Raw genomic sequence first — 27,936 nt, forward strand, 5'->3', positions numbered from 1 at the left:
TATTAAAATTATTTACATTCAAATATTACCTGATATCTAGTCTCGCTGTTTTTCGGATCAGGAAACAGAAGATGTCGTCGTTCTCGGAAAAAGTTTATCACTCGCCGATTCGATTTAACTTCGAATCGATAGATACACACGAGAAATGTCAGTATCAAACGAGAAACTTTTATCATTTTACCATTCGTGATTTCAGAGGAATTGGTTAAAACAATCGTGAAATTTAATCGTGAAGGTACGAATCAATATTCCGGTCGCCTAAGTAGCGGACTAATTAATACGAAAAGATTTCCGTGTGTACACGTTAGTTAACATTCGTAACTCATAACTGTATACAGAGTGACGTCTGACAGAAACCGATTTACATATCTCGACGTCGCGAAACACCTCTCGATTGCTCACGCAAATCGGCGCAAAGTTTTAAAGTCTGCAGATTGAAGCGGTTTCTGCAAATTTGAGCTGCCATGCATTGCCGGGTAGAAAAGATCTTGTAAGCTTCAAAATTCAACTTACTTTCTCTTTTGGCTCTCTATTTTGCTCTACATGTTTATCAAACTCTAATTGATCTAAATAGTATTAATTTTATTTATTAACAATCAAATAAAAGGAAAGTGAATTTATTACAAAATTAAATGTAAAAAAATTAAATTAAACGATTTTGAATTTTCTAAATGTAATTTTTTATATATAAACCACATTTTTGGTAATTTGTAGATTTTTCGTATTTAATTTGATGTTGATATCCATTGTACTATCAAAAATGGCGAACTCGGATATCGCAGAAATATTACATCGGCCAATCAGAAGCCTGTCATTTCCTAAGAACAGTAATATGGGCGTGAGTATAAAAAAAATATTTAGTATATAAGCAATAATTAAGATGTACCATTAAGATAGCAGCGCAATTGTAATAGTATCAGTTAACACAATTCATCGCTATAGATATAAAAAATCTGCAATCATATTTTTACGTTTCTCTTCCCTGAAATTTCAATATTTTTTCTTTATATCATCATTTTTTATTATTTATCATTAATCGATATTAAATTAATGTTCCCTTGAAAATTTCGCAATCCCGAGAAGAATTTAAGACAGAAATGAAATCGATGAATGTTTTCACAGATCTTTGTCGCTCTCGCGGTGCCGCTCGAAAATCCACTGAACTCTATCTCCCTGTCGTACTTTTTCGAGGCTAACTACGTTTTACCGCCGAACATAACGTACTTTGAGCCCTGGACGGAGCTAAAAAGGAGAAAGCGGACTATCGACAGAGCCACGATCTATCGAGTTCTGGAAAGTAAATTCGAGAGGCAAGTTCGCAAACAGACAGCTATATGTTACGAGAGTTGGAGCCCTTCTTCGTAGTTCTATAATTCCTAGTGTAATTCGTTCGCGATACTTTATGGTATTTATGTTTCTTCTGATTCATGAATTCTGATACAACCTATCTGCAATTTCTTAAATTTTTTCCCAACTCAAACTCAAAATACTCTATCTTTAAATTTGGTAAGAGATTTGATTTAAACGTTAATAAAATTTAATTTTAAACTAATTTACTATAATAACGGATTCAAATTATAAATCCTTCATCATTTTTGTTCTCTTATCTCAATTTTTGATTGAATCATATTAGATCAATTTCTAATTTTGTTTTATATATATTATCTTATTTTTCAGTTTGCTTTCTCAATTTTTCTTACACATTTCGTCTTCTTAAAATTCTCATACATTCTCAAAATAAAATGGACTACTTTTCAAGACATACCATAGAGTTCTCGAAAATACTAATCACTTGTAAATTAGCGCGTCGTAAATGATTTGGCTAATTACACAGTAAGATTGAAACAGTGAGCTCGATTATGGCGCGAATCACGTTGATCGTGGAATATGAAAATTGGTGGGAAAACTTTCATCGGAATGCTGCATCGTCGCGACGCTCGGAACAGGCGAAAAATCAGTGGAGATTCGGGATAGAAAGGCACAAATGCACTCTTGGCTCCATTTTACGAGCATTCGGGGCATCTGGGAATTGCGTTACATGCTCGACTCGGCATCTGCGTGTGTATGTGTGTATGTGTGTATGCATTCGCGAAAATATACATAGGCAACGAATTACGTATGCACACATGAGTCTTCAATCCGGTATTTAGAGAATCGTAAAGCGCAAAGTAAACAGACCACGACGTTTCGTTTTCCCATCTCCATGCGCTTCCTTGATTTTTCTCTCTGCCTGCCAGCTCCGGGAATCCCGGAAGAGAGTGCCTCCTAAGAGCGATCTGCGAAACCTCGGAATATCCGCTGCGGCACAACGGGATCATCGGCGACATAATGCACGTGCTTTTCACGTAAGTTTCTGTTGTTTACGTAACAATGACAGCCAAAATTCTGCAAAAATAAAGACTAACGCGATTAAAATCATTTCATCTCTTTTTATAAAACTCTCTTCTAATCTCTTGAATAATTTTTTCCAAAATCCATACGAAGCACAAAGTGAAACAAATTATTTAATGGAACAAAGACTATATGTCGAGAAAAGAAGCTTAAATAAATTACTTCTGTACACTCTGAGAAATTGGGATCGTGAACTTTAGGCTACTCTTACTTTAAAACTAATATAATAATCTATTAACTCGTTCGTCAATAATACAAGATTAATTTCGCGTTTAACAATGACTCTCGAAACTCTCTTCATTCGGAAACGAGCTATCACGCTAAAGCAATTAACGATCTATTATATACGCGATAAGATTCGCGAATTCGATTAATAATTCGCAGTCTCTCATCCTCCCCCTTCCCCTCTCGCTTTCTCCGTTACACGGTATTGTTCGGTCGACTGGCGAATAAAATGCGCCAAAGAAAATGCACAGACGGGAATTTTCTCTCTTCTGCAAAAAGAAAAAAGCGCACCGCTCGCGGGCCTTTTTTTCCCCCCGAATACAGCGGCGTTCCAAGGCGCTGCAAATTGGAGCAGATACGCGCGCCGTAGAAAAGCAAATTTGACTTTCTCGCAGCCAACCCGCCCACCCTATAGAGATGTGCATCCATTCCGTTTCGACCCGCTTCTTCCTGCCGTGGGCGAATAAGCTCTCCGACCAGGAACGTATGAATAAAGGACACGAATCCGCGGGCAAAAGCGACATTGTCGTCATCGCGACGTACGAGCGAAAAAATCCGTCTCCGTATAACGTAATCGTGTTGATAAATTGCACTTTTCGCGAAAAACGCCAAGAACTTTTCTTCCACCTCCCTCTCATATTTTAAATCACATAAATAATTCTATTGTAAATGAAAGTGAAAGCTTCTGATATTATATTCATCGCTCGCAGAGAACGCATTTCTAATAATACCGTAACTGTCGCAACATAGTTTATATATATAAAAAAATATTTTTTGTTAATTACAAATATACTGTACTGTCGAAACTGTATCTTTTTAATCCTTTGAGATTTTAAACATCATAGTTTGCATTAAATCGAATCAGTGAACGATCTTCCATCAGTGAACCGAAAAAGCGGAAAATGCGACGGAGCAAGTAAAAATAACGGGGTAAAGAACCGGAGTGTCGTCCCTTTAAGATTTTTGTATCTCGGCACGAGAGATACGCGACCTCACTCCCATTGCATTGTCGTTTTCATCGTCGGGGACGCGACAATGCACGGTTGCCTTCCGCGGAAAATGTTGCGCGCAGAAAACACAGCGGAGAAAGGACATACAAAGAAGCGAGAGCTCGTTTCGCGTCTTCGTTCTTAACGTCGCACTCGTGCTATACACTGATGCATTATTACGCCCTGCCCGGATGCATCTTCATCTTTTTGACTACCAGAAGAAACGTGAAATTACGAGGGAACTCCATTTACGTCTCGAGGTGGCCGAGAAAGGTCTCTACTGATCGTTAGACAGTAGGAACGAAATATACGGACAGTGGAAAAATTTGTCATAAAATAATTTTTTGATGTATCGAGGAAAGTTCTTTGGCTCGCCATTCTTGCAATATTAAATTTTTTCCGTTGTATCTTCTCAAAAAAAAAAAAATAAATAAAATAAAATAAAATAAAATAAAATTACTTTATGACACGAGTTACTTCGTTATTTCCGCTCGCCAGTCAAGAAACATTGAATACTCGATTCGCTCCGTAAGTACGAGACAACAAAGTTGCAAAGTTATGGCGCAGCCGTTCTAAATTTTAATAAAACCGGCAATAAAGTTTCAAGAGAGGAACGCCCGACGCTTCTTCGGACGAAGGTCGGAAAGCAGGACGATACGCCCTTCGGATATTTCAGAACGCGAAGATGCATCCTCGTTGCCGCGACTCCGAAAAAAAAAAAAAAAAAGGAGAAAGAAACTTGGAGAGGGGAATATTACCGTGAAGGAAAAATATTTTTCATTCGGTTCCTTTCGAGCACGCAGGATATTCAAGATTTATCGTCTCTCATCGAGAAGGCTTATGTACTCCCCCGAGAGAGAAAGAGAGAGGAGGGAGCGGGATTATGAGAGACGGATCGGGGCAAAAGGCTGCCGAAGGAGAAGAGCTGAAAAAAAAAAGGGGACGAAATAAAACTCCAATAAACCGATTGTATCGCCGCGCACAGTATAACAAAAGATCATATAAAAAGAATTGGGCCAGTGCAAAACCATTTTTTTTTTTCTTTCTCTCTCTTAAAGTGGCGATTACCATGCAAGACGATACTCGAAATTTCGTCGTAAGCTCACGGCATCTCGAACGTAAAAGCCGAAAGAATGAACAAACACAGGGCAAATTGTGTTCGTGAAATTACCGTAAGGTGCCTATATCTTTTCTTCGGCTCATTATCCGCGGATATGCGAAAATAATGCCGAACGTATTATCAGGCTTGCACTCGGGGGAGATAAAGTTTTTAGCCAATTTCCTAACACGAGAGCATCGTGTTAAAAAAAGATTGCCATCGTGACTTTCGGCAAAATTAAAAAAACACCTACACGGTTTCAGCGGAGAAAGAAGATCTTTAATTCTAATTATAATCTCAAACAGTTTTTGTTTTAATTTTTTAATTGTTTTGACATTGCGAGTTAAAAAATAAATGCTAATCTCTGACGAGACATTCTCTTATAAGAGAGAGAGAGAGAGAGAGAGAGAGAGAAAAAGAGAGAAACATTTTGTCTCATCATCTAAATAAAGAAACCTTTCCCTTCAATGGAATGATTGCGAAGGGGACGCCACAGATTTTTATTGCGGTTCAATTATTAGAAGAAATCGTGTTTTCAGTCCGAGCGCATCGAGGCACGAGGGATTGCCGCGAGATATTGTCGAGGCTGAGCTGGTCGGCCGCAATGGAAGCTGCTCCAAGTACCAACCGCAATGTCCGCTGGGACTCTTCGACTTGATTGGAGTTTTCGCGTAAGCCCTGAAAAATCGTCGCCAAGTTTACCGTGCGGTTTTCGGGAAACAAACAGTCTAATTGCGCCGCTATTGAAAAGCTACGTCCACGTGTACAAACGTAGAATGTTTCATGTTTCCGTAGTTCCGTAGTTTCTCGGTGATTCAATCTATTAGATAGAGAAACGCTGACAGGAGAAATTCTCTAATAAAAGAATATTAAACATTCTTAGTTAGAGATATATTTATATTTATATGTAGAGTACGTATTGTGTAAGTAATATGCGTGTAAGCTATTACTATATTTATTATAATATACATTATATTATTAAATAAATTATTATTCGAGCATAATCATTGTTTGATCTAAAGATCTGAAGATTACGCTAAATTTTTTATACAATTCTTCCTCTCTTGTGCTTTACTTTGCGAAATTATTTGATCTTTAAAACTCCGCAAAAGGACGCGGTCTTTAAAACAGTAACAGTTAATTTGTACTCGCACGATGATATATGGCAAACTAAAAGTAGTCCTTTGGGTATATCCTTACAATTTATTCGCAGTTTATTATCTACCGGGAGAACTCGCTACATACACAGTGGAAAAGAGCGGAGAAACGCGCCGCTGTATTATCGAATTAACGCGCAGGTGAACGTATTTATATGCCCACTCCTAATTGTCGTGTGGTCGTAAATCTCAAATGAACGAGAAAGGATATAAGAGTTATTGCCACATTTCTCCGCTTCCGTATCCGCTCCCGAGCGAGACTGCGTTAGTTATTTCAGCGCCGGCACCGATAAGGGAGATAAGAAACTTTTCGAAAGTAATTAATGATGAACAAATAATTAAAATTAATTATTACAATGTTAAATTTTTGATATAAATTATTAATAAACTATTTCTGCATGTATTTATAATTATAAATACATTACACAAATGTTACATTTTTTTCACATCCCTTCATTTTTTAAATATATAGTAGTAGCGAAACATTAAAATTGCAAATTAATCGTGGGCCGAATTTTTACGACGCTATTTTCACTTTAGAACGCTTCGAAAAATTTTCTATTTTTTGCATTATCTCTTTGGGAGTTCATGAGAGAGAACGCGGATCGCTCGAAAGAGAAGTCTATCGGCAATAATTCAAGCAATAACTCGCCGAATAAAATTTCATAAAGAGATTCGTCGGAACTTTCAAGTTTATACCCAAAGTTCCCGAAAATGCAGTAAATTTTACAACCGCTACAAATAGAGAAGTCTCAAAGATTCTGACATCTACGTGGAAAGTAAAGCATTTTATAGCATCGAGTTTAGCACGAAGGACTTTATTCGCTTTATATTAGAGATTTAAAAGCGATACTCCTGCACGTGTGAATCGTTTACCGATTTAACGACGATGTCCTTGGTCGGTTTAACCTTTTTACGCTAGATCATGTAATTGCGAACTACTGATTTAATTCATTACGCAATCTTCCCTTTAATAAATTGATGTGTAACAATTTAACACGTATATGTAACTATTAATTATATAATATTGATGTCTAAATGCATAATTTAATCCTTAAGGATATCACATTGTAATCCGAGATGTTTTTTTTCTTGACTTAAAAACTCAAGTTCCCAAATATTTTATTTGATTTCGTGACACGATGATATCGAGAGAATACACTTGTACATTTCGTTGAATCAGTACGAAAGCGATCTTTATAACGCCTGCATATTCACACGCTCAACGACAGCAAAAATATTCAAGTCGCGTGAAAATAGAATTACCCTTCCGCGTGGATACATCCTTAGAAAATTCGCGTGCAACGCACTTTTCAAGGAGAAAAACTTCATGCTTCTCGAAAAGTTACAAAGTCGTAAATGTTAAATTCGCAGGAGGAATATATTCCCATACATTCCTCCGTTTCTTTAACATTCTCCGCGTCGATGTGCTCCTGAAGAAGATCTTGCTCGGGCATGGACTTGGTCTACGGAGAGAAAATTTTAAGTCAGCTTCGCGACCAGCATCAATAAAAAAATCACTTGATCTTCTTCAAGTGGCTTGCAATAATTAAAATTCAAATTGAACGATAATTAGAAATTAATCCATCTTGTTTTCATATTAAAAATATTACGTATTTCTCTTTTCGCTATGATTCCATTTTACGTCAATTTTTTTACATTCCCATTGCATATAAATATATCACAATATTATTTGCTGTAAAAATGTAGATAAAAATTGAGTTACTTTTTATTTATGCAGAAAATATTACATTCATTGTGTTAGCTAGAGAGAACAGGTAATATTATTTAATATTTCGCTGTTATCAACTGCCAACCATTTATACGAGATATTTTTAAAGATATTTATGATGCATTGATATTATCAAATCAAATATTCTTTATTTGATACTTTTTTTCTTATATTAAATCCCATATTAGCTTTAGCTTTAATTAGACGTAAATTAAGAAGAAAAAGAGATATCGAAAATGGAAAATTGAAAATATTTTTGTTTGTCATCGTAAAATCTTTATCAGCGAAATGTATTTCAAATTTATCGAAGATTATATATTCATAAAAAGAGATTATACAATGCTAAACTAAAGAAAGATTTATTCCAACATTCCATTATTTCTCAATATTAAGAACTTCACCAATTTTAATATTAAATTTTCGCGCAGTTTCAAAGATATTTCATTTACTAACATTTCAAAGCATTCCTCAACGAGTGAAGAAGTATCTTTTTTACGCTCTCCAGGATGATCGATTTAAAAAAAAAAAAAAAAAATGATACCGCTTTTTTCACTCGGGAGAGCAGAGGCATATGCTAAAAAAATCTTGATGAATGCAAATACGATACGCAACAGATCGCCGAGGAGCCCGTTCTGGATGTGAACGGCTCGTCGTTTGGTCTCGCATATGGATCTAAGAAGACATTGACGTCCTGGATATCCCATTCTGCGAAGCAATAGAACAAATGTTCCGTCATACGTACATACGTCATTCCCATACGATGATGTTTGACGAGACAAATGAGGTGGCTAGTAGTAAGAGCAACGGTGTCGCGGACAGGAAGATACGTGAAGCGGAAGTTTGCTCGTTTAAAACAGCTTTGACAGCTAATTGAAAAACTTGCGCCATACAGTGCACAGTGTGTTAGCTGTGGATAAAGATAATAAATGTAGCGTCAGATAAAGTATGTTTGACACAAAAACAGCCGGCTCAAGAAACCCGATAGTAGATTATCAATTGATCAATCTTAACGATCAGCACTATTGACTTATAATAAATATCGTTAATATATCAGCCTCTTAAAAGACAAACTAATCAACTCTACTTTTCATAAAATTTTTAAATTTTAATACAAGAATGTTAATATCCCTGTGCTATGGTAAGAAAATTAAGAAATTTATAAAAAGTGGAGTTGATTAGTTTGTATTAATATCTGTTAATATATATATATATATATATTAACGACCGTCAATATATATAATAATAATAAGAATTTCCATATTGTTTTTGCTATTAAATGATAATATTTTTAAAAAGGCTAAAATCTTCTTATGCAATGTCGAATTTTTATAAAAACGACGTTTTATAAAAATCCTAGGCTTTTAAATTTGCAAAAAGTCTGCGACGTATATTACATAAAGTTAAAATTGTACAATTCATTGTACAATAAAAAAAAAAAAGAAACAAGAATAATAGAAAAAGAAAAGAAAGCGGTAGCACGCTATAACAAGTTATGTAAAATAAATGTTGAATGCAAATGCGCAGCGTTACTATTCAGCGCAAGAAATAGCATATTTTTGCGCGAGCTTTACTATTCATCCTATTGTGACATCGGAAAATGCCTGTCTTCTATAAGTATATTGTCTCAGTTTATCCGCCAGATAGACGCATGTTGTACTCGTTTCCGGCGCTTGACACTTTTTGGCTTACTCCGAAAGAAATAGGGAGAGTGACGAATGAGAGAGAAATTGGATTGGGTTTGCGAAAAGGATGTGTCTCGGTCCCTAAGTGTCGCCGACAATGAACTTCTCTAAGAAGTCACGTCCCTTTGAGCCGGATGCAAGACTGTTTGCTAATATGACAATACAAAGAAACAAAGAGCAAAAAAGATTTTAAGAGTAATGATGAAAAAATACATATTAATCGAGAACATTTTTCGGGAATTTTTATTATATAATTTTTCGCAACACTTGAATCACTAGATAGTTGCTATATGCGATTAGAAAAAAAAACTTTATATCAAGTTTATATTTCGTAATGAAATCAAAATAAATTAATTAGACATTTTTTTCAACAAAAGTGATCGACTTTGTATATTTAATTGAAATAAATCAGACTTTCCTAAAATAAAACAATTTTGTAATAAATTAAAAAATACATCAATTATTTCTCTCTTTTTTTTCATTTGAAATATGATAAGATATTAGAACATGTCGTACACATGTTGCCAATTTATTCCATTCTTCTCTCTTTATATCAAAAAATTAAAAATATTTATTGTTAAATTAAGATTAAAATTATTTAATTCTGTAACTAGTTATTAAAGTGAACAAACAAATTCGAAATTTCCCGATTAAGAATTCGAATACGCTAATTCGCGGTGATAATTGTCATCGATTCGCTATTCATTTCTCATTCAGGACATCAGAAACTAACAGCGATTCGACGTTAAGCGACTGCAAAAGCCCATAACGTTCCCATCAGCATACGGTACGGGGTTTGACATGCGCCAGCTAAAGCATAGACTCTAATATGCAAATCTCTCGTACTTGTCGGATTCGATTTAAATGTCACGCGTCTCAGCGACGAACCGCATCTACAATCCGGGGCACTAATGATATCCCTTTCCTCTTATCCATTCGCAAAAATAACATTCGTCCGTTCTATCTCTTTGTTCTTATCGGGAGTATAAAACGGATGAATCAAGCAACTAAAACTATCTAAAAGGGAAAAGTGTCTCTCTACCTTTTTCAAATGTTAGGAAGATATCTGATTGCTAAGCTTACGGAACGACATTTCTGCACTTGCGTATACCTATACAATGCCGCGCTTATTGGAGGAATCCCGTCAAGGAATTGAGCGACAGCTGGAACGGAATCACACGAAGGAAGGAAAAGTGCACAGTTAATCAATCTTCGAAGCAGATAAGATGAATCGTTCGGGGAAAGCAGTTGTTAGATATCGGCCGTGCAAACGCGACAATTAAATTATCGGCGATTTGAGACTGTCATTCATCTCTGCAGAGTGACAACAATGCTAGATTAAAAAAAAAAAAAAAATGAAAAATATATTTCAATGATTAATTTACGTTTATGAGAGTATGAGAATTTTCTTCCTCCTAGAACGCGTGCTCTCTGAACTTGCGTGAATAAAATCGAATATGAGATAAGACGCTAATTATCTCGTCAAGAATCGCATTGAATAATTTCGACGGATAATAGCCCCTGTTGATAAGCTTTCCGACACGTGTACCATGCGGAAATTTTGGACCGGGGAAATTCGTACTGCATAACTTTGCGTATGTGAAAGTTCATGGAAGGTGAATCGAGGATCTCCCAAAGTCTCCAAGTAAATCTCGACGAGGCCATTTTACCTCGCCCCGTCGTTCGTGGAGACTATTATTATTGTTTGATATGCTTTCTTACACGATAATATTCGCCAAATTTTTTTTTTAAAGCTATTCCTCCCTGAGAAACACATCTATAATTCGCGATAAATAAAATTTTAAAAAGCGAAAAATATATATACCCTCCAATTTTTCAAAAATTGATTAATACAAGTCTTATTCTAAGATGAAAACTACTTTATGTACGAGTTATCGATTCAAATTTGGACTCCAGCATGGCGTAGATCGTGGTACGATCTATGACCCTTCGTTGTTGTCGATTAGCGTTTCTTTTGACCCCGCCCTCATCATTTCCGCTCATCCATTCGATTTCCGTTACGTTCGGCAACTCATATTCCGCCTCAAGAAACATAGCCACTGAGCCATCGTCGACGATGGATCGTCCAAAGGAATGGCAAGAGCGAAAAACAGCTAAAAAGAAAAAATATCATTCCGATTAGAATCGATCAGAATCTTTAATATCGTTTAGAAGAGACGCAACCCTCTTGACACTTTAGAGAAATTATAAAAATATTTGAATATTCCATTCTCTTCCTATTTCTCGGATACGGATCGTTTTTCAATGTCGCGTATATCCAGCGAATACGCTGCGATATTATTCGACTCGAGCATTATGTCGCAGCGAGAAAGCCGACTACTGTTGGGTGTGTCGCGAAGGGGTGAAAAAAGAAAAAAAAAAAAAAAAAGGAAAACGCGTAATGACGGAGTCGCGCGTCCCGCGTGATTAATCTTCCGGGAGAACAAAAGTTCGGCCTGCGAACTTTTCCTTGTTATAAATATGGATACTAGGAGTAAAACTCCGTTCGTGCGCGCGCGCGATCCCGGTAAAGAGAAAGCGCGCGATAACAACGACTTTCTTTCATCTCTCAAAACGCAGAGACTACTAGCTAACGAACCTGAAACTAAATCGAAGTCACGAGAGAGGGGAAGTGTAGAAAATGTCTACGGGCGTTAAGAGATCTTACCGCAACGCGATGTGAAAAATGTACTTGTTAGATCCACGATAAAGTCGTATTCGGTCAGAGTTCGTGTCATAAGATGTAAGTGTGTGAACATAAAATAAACGCAGAACATAGAATAATCTTCCACCGAATTTCAGTGAAACGTGCATGGCAAGAACCTCAAACGAACTCATTAAGCTCCAAGAAACAGTTAAAGCTTTAATTAAGATTTAGAAATGTGTAATAATCATAAATTTATACATATATACATATTATTAAATATATTATTAAAATTATTAGTATATTATATGTTATGAATATTAAAAAAATCTTAGCTGTGTTTAATTATCATTACATTAATATTAAATCATTGTATTCTAATTATTACGAGTTTCATAATCTTTTGTACAATTTTTTATATATATATAATACGATACAATATATACCGATATAGAATTCATATATAATACATCTGCAAAATTTAAGATAATATATGCATATATATATCAATGTATTTCCAATTACCGGAACTTTCAATTCCGGTAATTATGAACAGAGAAGAGATGGATATATATAATTTAAATGGATTCGTTCACTTCGCCGATATTGTACGCGGTGCTATATTTCGCGAGAAGCTTTTTCAGGAAAGTGCATTCGATAGTCTCCTACATAATTCATTAATCCGCCAATCCTCCCGCACTTCGCTAATTGAATTGTATTTATCGACTGATGTACGAAATTCCAAAAATGAAATTAATATTGAATCGTAAGCAAACTAGAAATATTAATTCTTTATACTAATGTAATTTCTTGATGATGCCGATGGACCTTTTCTATTCGTGTCTTTATGTGCAAGTATCTGTCATCTCCTCGTCGATGAAAAATTGCACGGAAATAATACATACGTCATAAATATAGCCGCGCAATACGCACGATATCCTTTTACACGACAAACTGTATGACATATTACTTCACTACATCGGTACAGCATCTTAATCGAAAATTTTCTAAGCCCCATCCTGCTGTCTTCCGGAAAGGGCAGGCTCCTCACGTGACGCCGCATCGCATCCGTCATCCGCATTTCCATCGCATTTGCGACAGCACAAAGAATCGCGGGAATTCTGCAAGAAAAGAGGACAAATAATTTTTTGCAAAATCAAGTATAAGAAAAAAGCTCCGGCCACAAAGCAAAAAAAAAAAAAGTAGATAATCGTGAAAGATAGCGCGACCTCTTTTCGCGCTATCCTGGATTCTCTGAATTCTTTGTCTTAGAATTTTTCACGATGATCGAATACATCTCGTATGTCAAAAAAAAATAGTAAAAAAAACTTTTTTATACCAAGTTTCTCGTTAGAATCGCGAACCTTAATTTCACTGACAGATCTTGATCGATAACTCTTCAGTGTCGCTATCCCCTTGGCAAGGAAGATCATCATTTTCAATTCTTGATGTCTAAATCTGTAGACTTACATCCTATTGTTTCTTGCAAGATATATATGCAAGATTAAATTTAAGCAGAGTCAAGAAACATATACATGTTAAAGAAATAATAATCAGAAAGCATCGTCATTTTATATCATAAATGAATGGAACACATAAAAACAAGAAAGAAAGTGGATAGAACCATCGGCGACGTGATATTTTTTTTCAATCTCCTCTTTTTTCTAAAAGTTTTTTTCGACGTGTACGTCGATGAGCCACAGATAGATTTTCGTATACGAGCGAGCAGGATCGAGGGCCGCCGCCCCGTCGATGAAAGAGACGACAGCGACCGAGAACATTCGAGGGATGCGCGCCCTCGGCTTGATTGTGACTCCCAATCCCGGTACGAATGTCGGAGAGAGAAATTGCATTTCCTACTCACGCGTATAAATGGCGAGCCTCGCGTCATTTCGTTTAAACGAACCGCGACCATACCGAGTTCTATCCTTCATCACGCGGACCCTTTGCGCAAAGGCTTCCGTTTTGCAGTACCTTAGTTCAGCATCCTATGTGTGTGTGTATTTCTATGTTTGCATGTGTACGATGAGCGCTTTGCTTATGGTCCGGTAAATAATGCCGATGCACACTATTTACGAGGCTACTCGAGAGGCTACAGTTCGAAACGAGAAAGCGAACGAACCGCGCCGAATGAGGCTCAACTTGAAGTCTTTAATCCTTTTTGATATAATTTATCTTCACGATGCTTTCTCTTTTTTGGTCGAACTTAATTCGAACTTAATTACTATGCTCGGGTAGTAATGAGATAATATAAAAGAAGATGGTCTTCCTTTTCCTCCCGCAAATGAAGAAGGAGAAGTATTAATTATTTTCCGCGAACGTATTATAGAATAGCAAAAATTCACGGGACATTGTGTGAATAATATATATATCGGCTGATTCTTAGTCTAATTAAAATAATATCGTACATAAATTCACTTCTGAAAAGTATCAATAAATTTATATCTTACATAATTCCGTCGGCGATTTAAGTCGTTGAAGCGATCATCATCAGGAAAACGCTGATTTTATTTCAGTTGAAAATTCCAGGTTAAAAGAATATTTTCCACACAGCGATCACAGAATTAGTGAATTTAAAAAAGATTCCAGATTCACGTTGTCCAGATATTCTCAATCTTCTACAAAATACATTTAATTTTATAGAGACAGTAAACTTTAAAAAATTTTATTAAAAAAATGTGTTTTAAAAATCTTTAAAACCTATTTAATTCAATTTTTTATTTTTTTAGATAAATCTTTTTTCTTAAATTTCATTGGCATACCTTGTATTATCCTGAAAGATAGCGTTTATATTTTATCCAATCACTGATTCTTCGTCACTGTAATCACGTTTATAATAAAAAAATCGTAGAGAGAGAACACAGCACACGTGTTAATGCTTCGACGTGCGAATCGCGAAAGCGACTTGACACCATACATAGTCATACACAGTTTATCGTTTGTTATATCACCTCCAAGTCGATAACGTAACTCACAAAGTTATTGATTAGCTCTAACACATTATGTTACATTAGTTCTTTTTTTTTAATGAGAGGAGGACCTTGCACAGTGACGGTGGAGGGAGGAGGGGGGCGACAGATCGGAAAGATATAGAATTCACTAAAAACTTCTATGATGACTATTCCTTCAAAGCATAATGGGGACATTTCGAAAATCTGACATTTGCACACATCTGGGATGCCCCCGCGCCTCCTTATCCCATCGGGGTTCGCCATTATGATAAGATAATAATGATAATGACAGTGGCAGGTCCCGATTTCCTTTCGGAGTCCTTCCTATTAATGGCAAAGAGAGATCGCTATCTCCTCGCCACACTTCGACATTAGTTTTAATATGATTAAATAATAAATAAATGAAAAAAAATTCAGAATGTGCCTGCACAAATACGGTCTAATGCTTTCTAAAATCTTAAATGAGAGAAAATGAAGTTTAATTAAGACGTAGTCTAATTAAACGCGCATAAGATATAGAAAAGCTACTGGGGGCTTTAATTAGCGAAGAATTCCGTCGAAAGTTTTTTTTTTTTTTTTTCTCCTAGCTTTAAAGAAGGTTTCAAAAGAACGAAGCGAATAATCGCGTCGCTCAATATCGTTAAGCGCGCTATTTAATGCATCTTCGAACAGCGATATCAAAGATTCCGAAGTTTTTTTCGCGAGCATTTTCTTTAGAAGCAAAAGCGTCTTCATTAAAAGGCTCTTTTTAAATCGAACAACTTTAAATAATGATTGCAGTAGCTTTGCCGAGCGTCAAAAAAACGTGAATCTCTCAATATGATTGAGCAAGAAAAAAAAGAGATATGTGAACTCGTAAAAAAGCATTTCAATATTTACATACAAAATGCAGAAAATATATATAATTAATTTTTATCTCTATAAATCATGTAGGCCTAAAAAAATCGTCTCAAAATATAGCAAAATATTTAGAAAAGATATTAATTATTTCTATACAATCAAATTTAGCGAAATATTTAGCATAGATATCAATATATATATAATATATAAATTAATTATTTAAATCTTTTTCTTTAATCTTTTTCAAATTAAAATATATATTTTTTTTTTATATTCACAACAAAAAAATTACAAATATATAAAGCAATTCATATGCTGTTTTAGATCCTTTCCAATTAATTCTCGTTAAAACAGTCTCTTGCATAAAAAAAAATCAAAGTTTCCATTAAAAACTCTTACTCGCAAATTTGCAATCTTATCGCGCTATTCTCAGAAAGTCATTTAAGCACAGAGCCGACGACGCGAGAATGCTAAGTCACCTGAAAATTAATGTCGCAGCGTCGTTAGTCCGTCGAAAAAAGGGCGGTCCCGCGACAAGAACAAAACCTCACCCGACTCCATTGTTCGACCCCAATTCCCTGAGGTCGATCCATCGACAAGAGAATAAAATCGTATCCTTTGCCGAGTCCGAGGATCCAGCCATACGTACTATGTGTATCTGGTTAAGGGCTGACAAAGCTAATTTAACGAAGCGTGCATCTGGGACTGAAGGACGTGTTAAAGAGATCCAACGGGGACGACGAGAAGAACGCGAGTATTTACGAGAAATATGATACTGGCACCGGAAGTCTAGATCGAATCTCTAAAGAAAATTCGTTAGATCGGATCACTCGGCCAAGCCGGAGGATCGCTCCTCGAGGATACCCCTTTTCTTCTTCCACGTACAATCTCGAGAACTTGAAGAAAAACTGTATGGCACGTAGGAGGATGCTGAAGACCGGTAAAAGGCGAAAAGAATTGAAGTGACTAAACCCTGACGTGACTTTTTCAGAAGATTCGTGAGAAAAGAGAAGGGCGTTCCCGAACGATGTAAGCCCGGACAGACAATATTGCGCGGCTCAGTGATCCTCAACTAACTTGAGCTTTCAATTTATTTTGTAGAACGAAAAAAATCATAAGTAAATCTTAAAAAATGTAAAAAAAAAAGCACACTGTTAATCTATAACTCGACAGAGAATTACAGGATACTTCTTCTGTGTATATATATGAGGACGCGTTTATATTAATTTGCTGAATTTAATTATAAAATTTAAAATAGATTAAAAAGTGCCACTTGTTACGCAAGTTAGTTTTATGTAGTGAGTCTCCGGGTGTCAAACTGATTTTCCTGAGGGGAAAAAAATGGCAGTTTTGAAGAAAAGTTTGCGGTCATTCCCAGAGTTGTTGGCGAGTTTTGAATTGAAATTAAAGTTTCACGGCCCTTTTGATCAAAAAGTAGCGAACTTTCAATTAATAACGCTGACCCAGCATTCTCGCAACGTCCGCTTAAAGCTATCGGAAATGAATAGTTATCAAATTTTTTTTTTTTTTCCTCCACCGGAGTAATAAATGTCGCGCCGATTCCAGAAACTAATTCCATACATTCCAATCCGGGAAGAGAGAAATACCCTTTCCGCCATTAATTAACGCGAAGTTATCGATTCCACGTGTCAATTTGGAGGATATCCAGATTTTTCACGCTTCATCCGATATTCTGATATCTTATATGGAGTATCCTATGTCATACTGTCGCATCAATGCTAAATGGCAGCTGCTCTGATTAATTTTGAATCAATTTTGTCTCATTAAAAGTATCGGGCATCCATTACATACGATAGTTTAATCATTTAATATATAAAACTTTGAAAAAGAAAAAAATGTAAATATATATTTTTTAAAGATCTCTTTAATATGATTAATCCTTCCAATTAAAAAAAAAAAAAAATCTTTTTTTACGTTTATTCATAGAAAGTGAATATTTATATTTAACACTTTTATAATATTCTAATAATAATAAAAATAATTTAATAATAAGTGAGAAAAAACTGCATAAAATTTATTTCTTTATGCTACCTTTATGGGACCTTTCGAGCGGAAATTGGAAATAGATTCTGAAATACATAACCGCGACGGGGAAGGTCGAAATGACATTGCTCGGCGAACGAGAAACTCGAGGAGCCGTTTCTTCCCTCCAGACACACAGGTGCAGGGCAATCTACGATCGAAGGTAGATGATGCTGCAGAATAATCGAAGAGCGCGTATTGAAAATATGAAAGAAGATTACAATCGAAACGGAAAATTGAAAATTTGCGACAAAAAGTATGCGACAAACTTTTGACACGTAGATAAAAAATATGTATCTTGTAGCTAGCTAAAATTATTGCGCGCACATACATCGTTATCGTCGATTTACTCTCAAATTTCGTTTACGTAACGATAAAGCTAACATCGCCGACAAGTATCAATTAAGTTGATGGCGCCTGATCATCGAGTGTGTTTTCATTACCGTCACGTTAATCGTTGCCTCTGTGCAGTTTCATTATGAGAATCTCTCACGGACTCTGATAAGAGGGCGAATGACACTTTTCCTTGGAAAACGGTAGGACGAATCTTCATCGGTGGTAATCTCATCGTTTAACCCGATTAACCCTCCGGTCGTCTATCTTGACCGGTCGAGACACAAGCGACGGAATCCCCGGGCACCCTAGACATCACGAAAAATCGTCCGTCACGATCGATCGTTCGGTTATCGGGCCTTTGAATTCGAGTTGTCGACAGAGATCGCGAATAACAATAGTCGACGCGCTGGGATTCTCAAAAATAGTCACTACGGATATCGAATCGCTCTGGGTGAAAAGAAACGAAAAGAGAGAATCGCCCCTATAATAGATAATAGAACCGAAAGAATCCGACAGTATCGTACATCGAGAACGAGTTAATTTCTACGTCACTTGAGAAGCAGAGATGCAGTAAAAAATGGGCTCAAGTTTTTCTTCGTTGCTCTTATAAATGATATTAGTGATAAGCGATGGTTTCAGTGATTATAAGCGTAACACTGCAGATAGCAAAATTTTATTGAAAAGAATCAGTAATATTGATTTTTTTTTTTTTGTGAAATTTTATTGCCATAATCAATGAAACAAAGTATGAGTGTTTGCATTGAAGATCAATAAAATACTTATTAATCTTTTCGATAAAATCTCGTCACTATTTTATAATTAGTAACATTTTCACTGATTGAGTTTAAAAGTTTGCGCAGCAACGGTGTTTACCGATTTTTAGTTTTTTTTTTTTTTTTGCGTCCCAAAAGAGTATCGCAAAGATCTATCCGCATCAAAGTTGCATTCAATGCGTCGCCATGCGTTCGCGCCGTGTAGTTTCCGCAAATAGAATGGTCCGTGCCGATAGCAACTCGGGATTGCAAGCGTCGGGGGGCTATAAACAAAAATCAACGCGCAAGATGTACAACTATGAGCGAAATGCAAACATGCAAAAATAAAACGCAAGAATTCTCAACGGTATATAGTACCATATTATTCCAACATTCATTTCTTCAGGGATGTCCCAGACATTGCGCGTTTCTCCCCTTGAAGAAGATTCGGATATGAAATGAAAGTAAAAATCGCTTTTCTCGTTCAACATACGAGCGGATGAGCGAGATAAATGTAATTAAAATGAATTCTCTCTGGTTGAAGAGGAAAAAAAGAACGAGTTTTTGAATGTCTAACAGCAGCGGTGACGTTTTAAAATGAAAACGTTCCGCTTTTCCGGCAAAGCCGGAAAACGAATGCCGACGAATCCCGACTTCCTTCCCGTCTTTTCCGAGACGCGGCAATTTCCTCGGATAATAATCTCATCCACCTGGCCCACCTTCGGAAATTATTCGATCTCGTCGGTTGCATGCTGCCTGGCGGAATAAATGCTTACCATACACTTTTGCACAACCCCCCTTCCCATCTCTCTCTCTCTCTCTCTCTCTCTCTCTCTCTTTCCCTATATCTTACCCCTCATACTCCCCTGTGATTCGAAACGTTTCGCCTAGCGAAAGCCGATGGGGCGCGGCACGGGTGGTTCGTGGAATGCCCTCGTACGTGGCTGGCAAGGTAGATGGTGGACGTTAACTCGCGGTGCACGAAATCGGGTTAATCGATTTCCGGGTAACATGCACGTACGAGACACATGTGCACCACGTAAGCGCCCCACGTATAGGCGTGACAGGGAAGGGATGAGGGGGTGCGTTTGAACATATCGGAACCGATTCGAACAATATCGCGTGTCGCGCAACAAAAACGACCGCTCGCGAACAGTGGCCCAATTTGTCGCACCTCCAAAAAGTAAAAATGCTACGAAAAATCCACGTGTATATAGCATTTAAAGAATTTATTGTCTTGCGTTCTTCTATTCCACACATATCTATTATTATATTTATATATCTGATTTTTTCATAGCGCTTTTATTTTTTATCTGCCATGATTTTTTTTACACGAAGAGTGATGAGAAAACACAAAAGATAAAAACAAACATTTAGAATTGTGTGCTTCAAAAATATTCTCCTAAAACATCAATCATATTTAAACAAAGTATAAAGTAAGGGATTAGAGGTACATATCTCCTTTGATATATGATTCAATTGGACTGCACGGTATAAACTTATGGAAAAAAAAAATACAATTGCGCTTCGAAAAACGAGTTTAAAATAATGCCCGGGGAAGAAAAAAAAATAAACTCAAATTTTCAATATAAAATTATAAATACTGCGATACGTTTAAAACGTCGAATATCGTTACATTCTTACGTATAAGACAATTGTCGATTATATAATTTTTTTAATCCTTCATTCTCAAAGCACCCATTGAGCTCTTCACCCCTTTCCGGCGACGATTATCCCCTACGGCCGCATTAATTCTCGTCAAGTCATAAGTCGCCGGCCCCGGCCTGCCGCAAGTAAGCTCATAATCGTTCCCGCTTCTCGTGCCGCTCAAAGCGAACGCCGAACTTCGGTCAAAGTGGAAGATGAACTTGTCTGACATGACCCGGGGCGATTCGTGGCCCGAGGGGAGGGGGAGGCGGGGTGAGGGGGGAAGGGGGCTTAGACGGCGGTTGGACAAGAACGTGGAAAGCGGGAGATCCCGGACAGTATTTAATGCGGTTGCGCCCGTGGTCCGCTGTGAGGGGGTGAGAGAGATAGGGGAGGAAGGGAACCGCGACTTTACGCGATGTAATTCCGATGCAAATCTGTCTGTTGAACTTTTCGGTCCGGTCGCGCCGGGTCCGCGGTCGTGCTCGAGGGTACTCCAGTACTTTGTACAGGGTGTCCCGAGCATCGCGTATTTTCTCTGTTCTGTCTTCAAAATGTGAGCCTGGGGCGGTTCTTTCTTCAAAGCATAATTTTATCAAGCTCTAGAATAACATCCCCTTATTAAATGTAAAATATATATATATATATGTATAAAAATGTATCAGGAAATATAAGTACAAGCAATAATCATCACGAAAAGAAAATATAAAGAGAACAGAGAATTATATGGAAAAATTGATAGATATTTATAATGACGAAAAAATAACGCTGAAACAAGATAACATGCAGATAAACTTAAGCATGTATTGCAATTAATTAGTTTAAAAAAAAAAGAAAACAGACATTATATTATTCAGATTTAAATGATGATGTAAGATTCAGTTAATCCATGCATTTCTTATTCTCTTCTTATAAAGTAATCATGAATAAAAAATAAACTTTTGATTGCTACGTAAAAATTGCACGACTGTTGTTTCCATCAAACACGGTCGTTTATTTTAAAATAAGACAGAAGAAACATTCGTTCTCCACTTTACTCGTATTTCATTGATTTTATCCCACGACTCTATTGATAAGACATCAATTTATATAATAATGTAACATGACGTCGTCTGTACAATGTTTTGCGGCATCCACCCCTTCTTTGGGATACCTGAACTGTGCTCGGTGTTACCGAGCCGAAATGGGTCGCGTTTAACGAGGGCGAAGACACGGGCGCGTGTAACGCGACGCAGATACACGCCGCGTTCAGTCATTCACCCCCTCGAGAATTCCACGATCACCCCGCGTAAACCCATTCTGGGTCTGGGGTGCGCGTGGGTGCGACACTGGGAAGGTCGTCGTTTAAATTACATGGGCGGGGCTGAAGGTCCCGGATACCAACCAGGAACCGCCATCTGCACACCACAGGGCGAACAACCCTCTGAGCTAACGTTCGCCCTTCGCGATCCAAGGATGGAATATCGTGCGCGGATTTGCACTCTCACCCATGTCTAATCCCTTTCACAATGTTATTCGCATTATTTATTTTTTCCTTCATATTTTTTTTATTTATTTATTTTAAATATATATATATATATATATATATATATATATATATATATATTTTTATATTGCTTATTTTTTTATCATTTTATATATATTTTATATCTTTTTTTAATCTGAGTAAATGTATTCTAATTATTATTGATCTTAAAATCAACATTCATGAGAGGGAGATTCTGAGTCTTCGGAAAAAATTTCTTCTGAAAAAAAAAAGATTAGATTGGAATTACATTTTTCTGTCTTTTCCCATTTTCAATAAAATTTTCGCTTATACCGCGAGATGTACCAGATGTACCATATTCTTGCATACATTCGCGTGCTCTTTCAACAATAAAATTTCAATATGAGATAACACTTGTGTTTCTATATATTTCATAAAAATCGCAGTGAACATTTACGCAGAATAGCATTACGCTTATCGACGCCCCAGCATCGTCTGAATCGCTCTATGGCGAGATAAGATTTCGCTTTGGAATTTCTCGCAATGTCTACCTGCCGCGATCGCTTGTTACGTGCGCGACGACAATGGTATCCGCAGTCACCCGAACCACCAACGTCTCGTCGAGCACACACCGTGTAACGCCGCGCATCTCGCATTCCGCAGCCCTGCAGAAAATTGCGGCGAGAATCTTCGGCGTTGTTCCGCGTACCGCAGGCACCGTCATAAAATTTTCCTCGCGCAATTCCACCGTAAATCTCGCATCCTTTATTTCAATGAGCGCACGATATTGCCCGAGCGCGGAAGTGATTCGCACGCGTGCGGAGCGAATTTTTTCGCGTAGAAAAAGGAAGGAGATATTACTAATAATTCACTTTTTGTCGAGCAGCACCTGCGAAGTAGATATTTCTCTGGCGGTATATAAAGCTCGAAAGAGAAAGCAATACTTTATATTTGTTAATAATTGTAAAAATAATATCTATTTAATTTTACAAAACATATATAAAATGAAAAGTTAATAAAATATATATGGTATATATATATGTATATATATATATATATATATATATATATATATATAGAGAGAGAGAGAGAGAGAGAGAGAGAGAGAGAACTTCTCGTGAAAGAGAGAAAGTAAATTATAAAATTATAAAAATATAAAAATACAAAAGCAGGATAAAAGAAAAGTAAAAATTCGCAAGAAAGAGTACGCAAGACATGCAGCTTGACAGCTGACTGCTTCGAAAAACCGTGCCACTCTACGCATACACAATGCAGGTAAATGTATTTCGTGACCCAAAAATGATTGCCACCCTACGACCGACTGCCACTCCGAGTATTCGGCTTGCAAGATGCAGCGGAGACCGCTAAATTCAAGGTACGCTAATCAATAATGTATTTGGTGTGCGAAACACTTCGTAGATATTCCAGCTGGGGGACATAGTAAAAGGTGGTTCCTGGACATTGTTCATCCAGCCACAGAAGCCCGATGGTATATCGGCGAGAAAGAGAAGGGGTTATTCTATACGTAAAGTCTCGCGGAATAATTACAAGTTCGCCATTGAATCAGGAATGTACCAAACAAGGCAGAAACAGACATCCTGCAATTCCATTATTAATTCAATTAGTGCTAGATGCATACTGATCGTAGGATTAATGCATCACGCGGACCATAATCTCATTCCGCCATCTGAACGATTGGAACTAGCCGATATCGCTCGCTACACACCGGGTAGGTCTCATCGTATTCTCGAATTAATGTAAAGTTTACGCTAAATAAATATTAAAATAATAATTTCCGTGAATAATACTGGAATGAGAATTAAAAACAAATTTTTTTCAATTATTAACTTTTGTCGTTAAAAATAAATAACAAAATATTATTTTCTATTTAATTATAAGTTAATTTTATCTTAACGTAATTTTAATTCAAGATTCAATTATCACTTAAAAATATCTAATGTTGAAATTAAAAAAAAGCTCCAATAAAAGAGAGATAGAGATTAATCGAAGAATCCGTACGTAAAAAAAGACGCGGAGGATAGATCTGAAACACCGTGCATAAATCCGTTTATTCATTTAGTCTGATTTGAATTTGGATTTTGCTAAAGTGATTTCGAAATGCGATCTTGTTACACGACGTGGAAGAGCAATGAGATTCCATAATCAAAATATTTGCGAACAGCGTATATATGTGACTATATTCAGCAATCTGTATCAAATACATTATATACAAACACAATTTATCCCATCACTCACAATTTAAATAATTACATTCGCGAGTAAAAAAAAATTGTATATATTACGAAGAATATATTGAAAAAAAAAAAAAAAGATTTTTTGGTTGTGCAATGTTAAATATGATTTGCAAGTTGTTAATTTACAAATATACTAGCATCGTTAAATGCTCATAACAAAGTGGAAACTGTACTTCAGCAACGATTACGATTATTAGCTTTACGCAAATTACCGGACTATTTTTTTCCTCGCATATCCCTGCAATGTGTACAAACCGCTAATTCGCCACTCGGTGAAAGCCTTATGTGAGTCTCGTGCGACGTGTATGTACTAAAGAGATGAGGAAGTGAGTATTCGATACCGAAATTATTATTACGTAACTAGCGCTGCAAATTTATTTATTTTTTTTTAAGTGTGAGTACGCTAATTGTTAAAAAATACATGGTAATGCGCACAACAAAAAGCGCGAAATATTTACTGACGCGATATGCGTGACTCGTCACGGAAAATAAACTTGTTTCATTCGTGGCAGCGAAAATTCCTGCAATCGCAATGCGCGGGATGAGCGAATATTTACATTTGGACTGAAAACCAATGAAGCGATCGGCAAAATCAAAACAATTCGTGAAATAAAGAAATGGACAAACAGATGCGGCGCGTATACCTTTTTTTTTTTTGTTTTTTACCGAGATATCGATCGTTCCGCGAATCCCACATACGAATACCGAATGAAGAATATCCAAGGTATTGCGCTATCTCGATAAAATCCTAAAAATATTCTGGTATTTAAACATTCAGTTATTTATTTTACACGATGTATTATTTATTTTGCAAAACAAATTTAAGTATCATTGTTACGCAGCTTTCTCTATCGAATTTCATTTTACGGATATTGTTATTAATAAAAATTGTATGAATAACAATGTGCAAATAATTAAAATAAATTTCGACACATTCATTATAAATTACAACAATTTTACTTCAATATATTTTAATAAATAAATCAATAAAATTATAAAAAAAAACAATTCCTAATTATTGTAAAAATTATATAATTAATAATTTTTAACAGTTGATTATTAAGCATCTACTTTCGAAAGATAAAAAAATAAAAAATAATACGAGATAATTGTTGACAAATTCGATAAATAAATAAAATATATGAAACTTGTTGCATTTTCCGAAATATTTCAGAGATCAAATTACGGCATTGGCTTTTTTGATATGGTGTTTCATGAAGTCAACACGTGTATCGGGAGTGAAAAATATTACACATGGTATATCGAGACATGTACGATCCATCGGATTTCCCAAGGGTAGCAATACGGGGGTATGATGAATCAATCATTCATTTTTCATCTAGTAATGCGTCCAGGATTATATGAGCGGCCTGTTAACTCAATATATTAATCATTTTTACTTCACATATACTCGCGTGAAATAAGATTCGTCCGACAAAATCGAAAAATCTCACAGCATAAACGTTTAATATTTCCTATAATGAAAATTCACTCTTACTCGTATTTTGAAAGAGACATCATTTATCTCTAGCATGAAAATTATTACGACAGAAAATCGTAAATTGTAATTTATTTTTATCAACATTTCCTCAGAATTTGTAAATGCTTTTTTCATACTTTACAAAATATTTTCACATTCTGTAAATAACTTATCTGCTCGCGTTGAAGACTAAATCAATTAATCATTTTATATGAACGGACAATATTGTATGTAGAGGGGCAATGTTGCTACATTTGTCAGCGCATATTTGCATTTGCAGATATTTTTCGCCTTGGGAATTCCCATAGATATTCCCGACCAGTCTATATCGATGGCATTTTATTTCGAAGCGAATTATGGATTGCCGTACGAATGGAATTCAAGTTATTTTTACGAGGAAGGTTACTACGCAAAACGCAGTCTTAATCGCCAATTAGTGTATAGGGTGCTTATAAATAAAATGGAAAGGTAACAAAATTGCGCACAAATAATGTCTTTTACAAAGCATATCATGTATCTCGGTTAAACTTTTCGCTTTCGTAAAATCTTACTACGTAGTTTTCGATAACAGGATTATTGACTCCTAAATATAATGTTTTGCAAGTAAAATTTAAAAAATATAGTGCAATCTACCTTGCAGCCTGGGTTATTCTGGATTAGATTGTTTGCTGAAAATGATTTGTGAAGCTGCGAGATATTCTTTAAGCGAAAATGGAGTACTCGGTGATATCCTGCAAATCATACTCGCGTAAGTATTGAATACAAAAGAACTTTATTCGATACTATCAAGTCGAAATAATAAAGAGAAGAATCAATAATTATTTTATTAGTCAGCATATAATGTAAGCAATAGATAAAAACTTGATGCGGGAGATCTAGAAAATTGGGTTCAACTTAATTAATGCGATATGCTTTTATTTCTCATCGAAAGTTCATTCGGTAGACATTAATATTTTATAATTATCAACCATCAGGCACGCCTTAAACGATTAATATACAAATTCTAACATTTGTTTGCATATTTTTATTGCAGACCCTCCACATCAAGAAGCGAAAATCTTCCGAACGAGATTATAGAAGCCGAATACGAGCAGGATTGCGACCAACGTTACAAAAAATGCTCTTTGAATCCTTTAGATCTAATAAGCCATTACGTCAGCATCAACTGATGAATGTAACTTTTTTCATAATTAACATTTAATTGTTTATTGAATCATACAAATATTTGCAAATATTAATAACGCATTAATAACTTATTGTTAATTCAGAGTTTATCGAAAAAGAATCCCATAAAGTGCCTGTCGCAAGCTTTATCAGCTGATAAAGATGATAATATTTGCGCAAATGATGATATCAACAAAAATCTAACAAATATAACGATAAATACATTTTGCAACAAGCAATCAGTAATCAACAGTACAAATAGCAGAAATTGGGAATATTTCAATTTGTTCCTCGTATGTAACTGCTTTTTGTTGATTTTCTTTCACCTACTTATTATACACATATTTAAAACATCTTTAAATGCAAAGTTTATCATGAGATTGTTCTTCACAATGTAATAAAATTCAAATCTATCGTCGGAAATATACATTATAAATAAAATCTTTTTCTTTTATTTTCTTTTCATCTTTAATCTACTATCTCGAAAGAGCACGTGAAAATTACAAATGTCACATTATATTTGTGCAAGTTACAAGAATATTTTGAATGTTTTCCACAAAAATGCTACCGTACTAATCAACGAATCTGTTTTTCTATCATTATAAACACATTTAGATTAAAGAAAACAAAATTTCGTAGACTACTATGTACTTTTTTCGCGAAGCTCTTGTAAAGTTAAATTACAAATACGAAAAAAATGTGATCGATGCATTTGAAAATATTCTTCAATATCGATTGCATTTTAAGCATACCCCCGAAAACTATACACGCTTTAATTAGTTAAATTTTTTTTTTATTTGATGAAATTATTTATTTGATGCAAATCACTTAATCTATTAAAGCTTTTTTGCTAAGATATTTCTCTCTTTCTCAATAGAAAAATTGTATGGTTAATCATTTAAAAACTAGAGCTAAATGGAAATGCCAATAGCATTTCAACAGTCTGCGAGAATAACAATTATAATAATATATATGACAGTAATATATAAACAAAAATATTTTGCAACTTAAAAAAAGAAAAAAATTAAAGTAACTAGCTTTTCTTATAAGATTTCTGACATTT

The 27,936-nt window shown here is 35.7% G+C and overlaps 2 protein-coding genes and 1 pseudogene across 4 annotated transcripts in view; 2 read left to right on the forward strand and 1 right to left on the reverse strand.

The window, feature by feature from the left end:
• LOC126853918 (phospholipid-transporting ATPase IF-like) overlaps positions 1-27,936 on the forward strand; it is a 179,181-nt gene that overhangs the window by 117,667 nt on the left and 33,578 nt on the right. The window lies entirely within an intron of this gene.
• Positions 357-27,825, forward strand: LOC126853965 (uncharacterized). Of its 2 annotated transcripts, XM_050600245.1 has the most exons (9): positions 357-490; positions 715-838; positions 1,123-1,310; positions 2,238-2,345; positions 25,404-25,539; positions 25,990-26,177; positions 26,350-26,457; positions 26,743-26,883; positions 26,978-27,825. In XM_050600245.1, the coding sequence occupies exons 1-8, from the start codon at positions 465-467 to the stop codon at positions 26,876-26,878; spliced, it is 1,014 nt and encodes a 337-aa protein (XP_050456202.1). In that variant the 5' UTR covers positions 357-464; the 3' UTR covers positions 26,879-26,883; positions 26,978-27,825. The 2 variants fall into 2 exon arrangements, with proteins under 2 accessions (XP_050456202.1, XP_050456201.1); XM_050600244.1 differs by having other exon boundaries at positions 358-490; positions 26,743-27,825.
• Positions 7,190-14,407, reverse strand: LOC126853990 (uncharacterized; annotated as a pseudogene).

Source organism: Cataglyphis hispanica, chromosome 13 (genome assembly GCF_021464435.1).
Source record: "Cataglyphis hispanica isolate Lineage 1 chromosome 13, ULB_Chis1_1.0, whole genome shotgun sequence".
Taxonomy (NCBI): Eukaryota; Metazoa; Arthropoda; class Insecta; order Hymenoptera; family Formicidae; genus Cataglyphis; species Cataglyphis hispanica.

What these genes read in the sequence shown, in the direction of transcription:
- LOC126853965 (XM_050600245.1), top strand. Translation starts at nt 465, where the DNA reads ATGCATTGCCGGGTAGAAAAGATCTT. An exon ending in CTGGAAAGTAAATTCGAGAG is followed by an intron (nt 1,311 to 2,237) that starts GCAAGTTCGCAA and finishes TCTGCCTGCCAG; the next exon opens with CTCCGGGAATCCCGGAAGAG. An exon ending in ATAATGCACGTGCTTTTCAC is followed by an intron (nt 2,346 to 25,403) that starts GTAAGTTTCTGT and finishes GAAATATTTCAG; the next exon opens with AGATCAAATTACGGCATTGG.